We start from the raw sequence: 1,668 nt of genomic DNA on the forward strand, positions 1-1,668 counted from the left end.
ACATTATCTCACCCTCTGCGACTTCCAAGTTTGTCGGTTTCGAATTAGATACCAAACTCAGTTGGAAGTCACATATTGAGGAAAAATGTCGGGCAACCCAAAGACAAATCCACATTCTGAGGAGATGTTTAAGGCGCACCTGGGGTTTAGACACAAAAAAAACTGGTCACTCTCTACAAAACTATTATTGTACCCAAACTCCTTTATGGATGCTCAGTGTGGTGTCGTGTTATTCTAATCAAATCATACAAGACCAAATTGCAAACTGTTCAAAGATCGATGCTCAAATGCATCACACGATCGCTAAAAAATGTGCCCTTAAATTCCCTTCTAATTATTTCAAATTTCTTACCTATCGAGCTAAAAATCCTTGAATTTTCTGTCAATTATTATCTTTCTCATAAACATGTCGAATTTTCTCCCTCCTCTGCCGCAACTATTGGTGCGGTACTGCATAAACAAAAACTCGATCAAACAATGGACAGCACGCGAAAATTCCACTCGCGAAGTCACCCACCATGGGAGCTGAGCAAACTGAACTACAGATCAGAAGATGAATCTACACTTCCACCAGAAGAAAACGGCCTGGCCATCTACACTAAAAGCCACAAATCTACAGCAGGAGTCGGACTTGGGATTGTCTGTTGTGCATCAAAGGTAGTCGTCCAAACCGCACAAGAGAAGTTAGCTGCAAACACAACTGAAAACCAGGCGGAAATCCTAGGCCTGCTAGCTGCACTACAATATGCTGTTGCAAATAAGAGCAACTATACTAGCTGCAATATTTTTTGCAAATCTGTCCCTGCCCTCAAGGACTGCACTAAAAATGAAAAACTGAACGAAGCAGCAATCACCTGTAGAAAGCTATGCTACGACAATCGGGACCACATTCATCTCAATCTAGTCGCTAAAGAAGCAGAAGGTATTGACCTCGCAAAAGAAGCAGCAAAAGCTGTCCTCAATCTTGGCTCTCAAGTAACTAAAGATCAACCCTGGTCAATAGAACTTCTCAAAGATAAGATCAAGACGGAAATTCAAAAGCTGTGGAGTGACGAATGGGCCGGCAGCAAAACAGGAACACACACAAGAAGATTTTTCCCGCGACCATCGGACGCCAGCTGCCTAAATGGAAGCTACATACATCAGGAAATAACCCAAGTCCTAACGGGGCATTGCAGACTTAATCACCATCTCCATCTCATCAAAACAATCTCATCACCGCAGTGTGAGTGCGGCCATGGCGACGAAACAGTAGAACATTTTCTGTTCCACTGTGCACGATACGCAAGTCAAAGATCACACCTCATCCAGGCGTGCTCAAGCAGCAAAAAAACGTTTCCACCATCGCTAGAGGACATCCCAAAGTTCCGGCACATATGGAAAGAGTTTAAAGACTTCATCCTGAAGACCGAAAGGTTAAAATAAAAATATGTAGTACCGCCCAAAGTCTCAGATCGCAACAAACATAAAGCCCATCACAAATCTTAACTTCTCTCTCTTCGCAACATTCTTAACTTCTCAGCTCGCAACAAACATAAAGCCCACCACGAATATTAGTCTTACCCATCACTAGCGAATCAAACAAATGCCCTCCAAGCCATTGCCTTTTCCAGCTCGTCTGCTCTCGTTCTGCCCTCGCTCTCTTCCTTCTCTCTTCTCCGTCTTCAT

At 43.3% G+C, this 1,668-nt stretch overlaps 1 protein-coding gene across 1 annotated transcript; it reads left to right on the forward strand.

Moving 5' to 3' along the window:
- Positions 1–477: 477 nt before the first annotated feature.
- LOC124327704 lies at positions 478–1,425 on the forward strand. The gene has a single exon (XM_046786703.1). It carries the CDS (start codon positions 478–480, stop codon positions 1,423–1,425), a length of 948 nt encoding a protein of 315 aa, XP_046642659.1.
- The last annotated feature ends 243 nt before the right edge of the window (positions 1,426–1,668 follow it).

This window comes from Daphnia pulicaria, chromosome 2, assembly GCF_021234035.1.
Source record: "Daphnia pulicaria isolate SC F1-1A chromosome 2, SC_F0-13Bv2, whole genome shotgun sequence".
NCBI lineage: Eukaryota > Metazoa > Arthropoda > Branchiopoda > Diplostraca > Daphniidae > Daphnia > Daphnia pulicaria.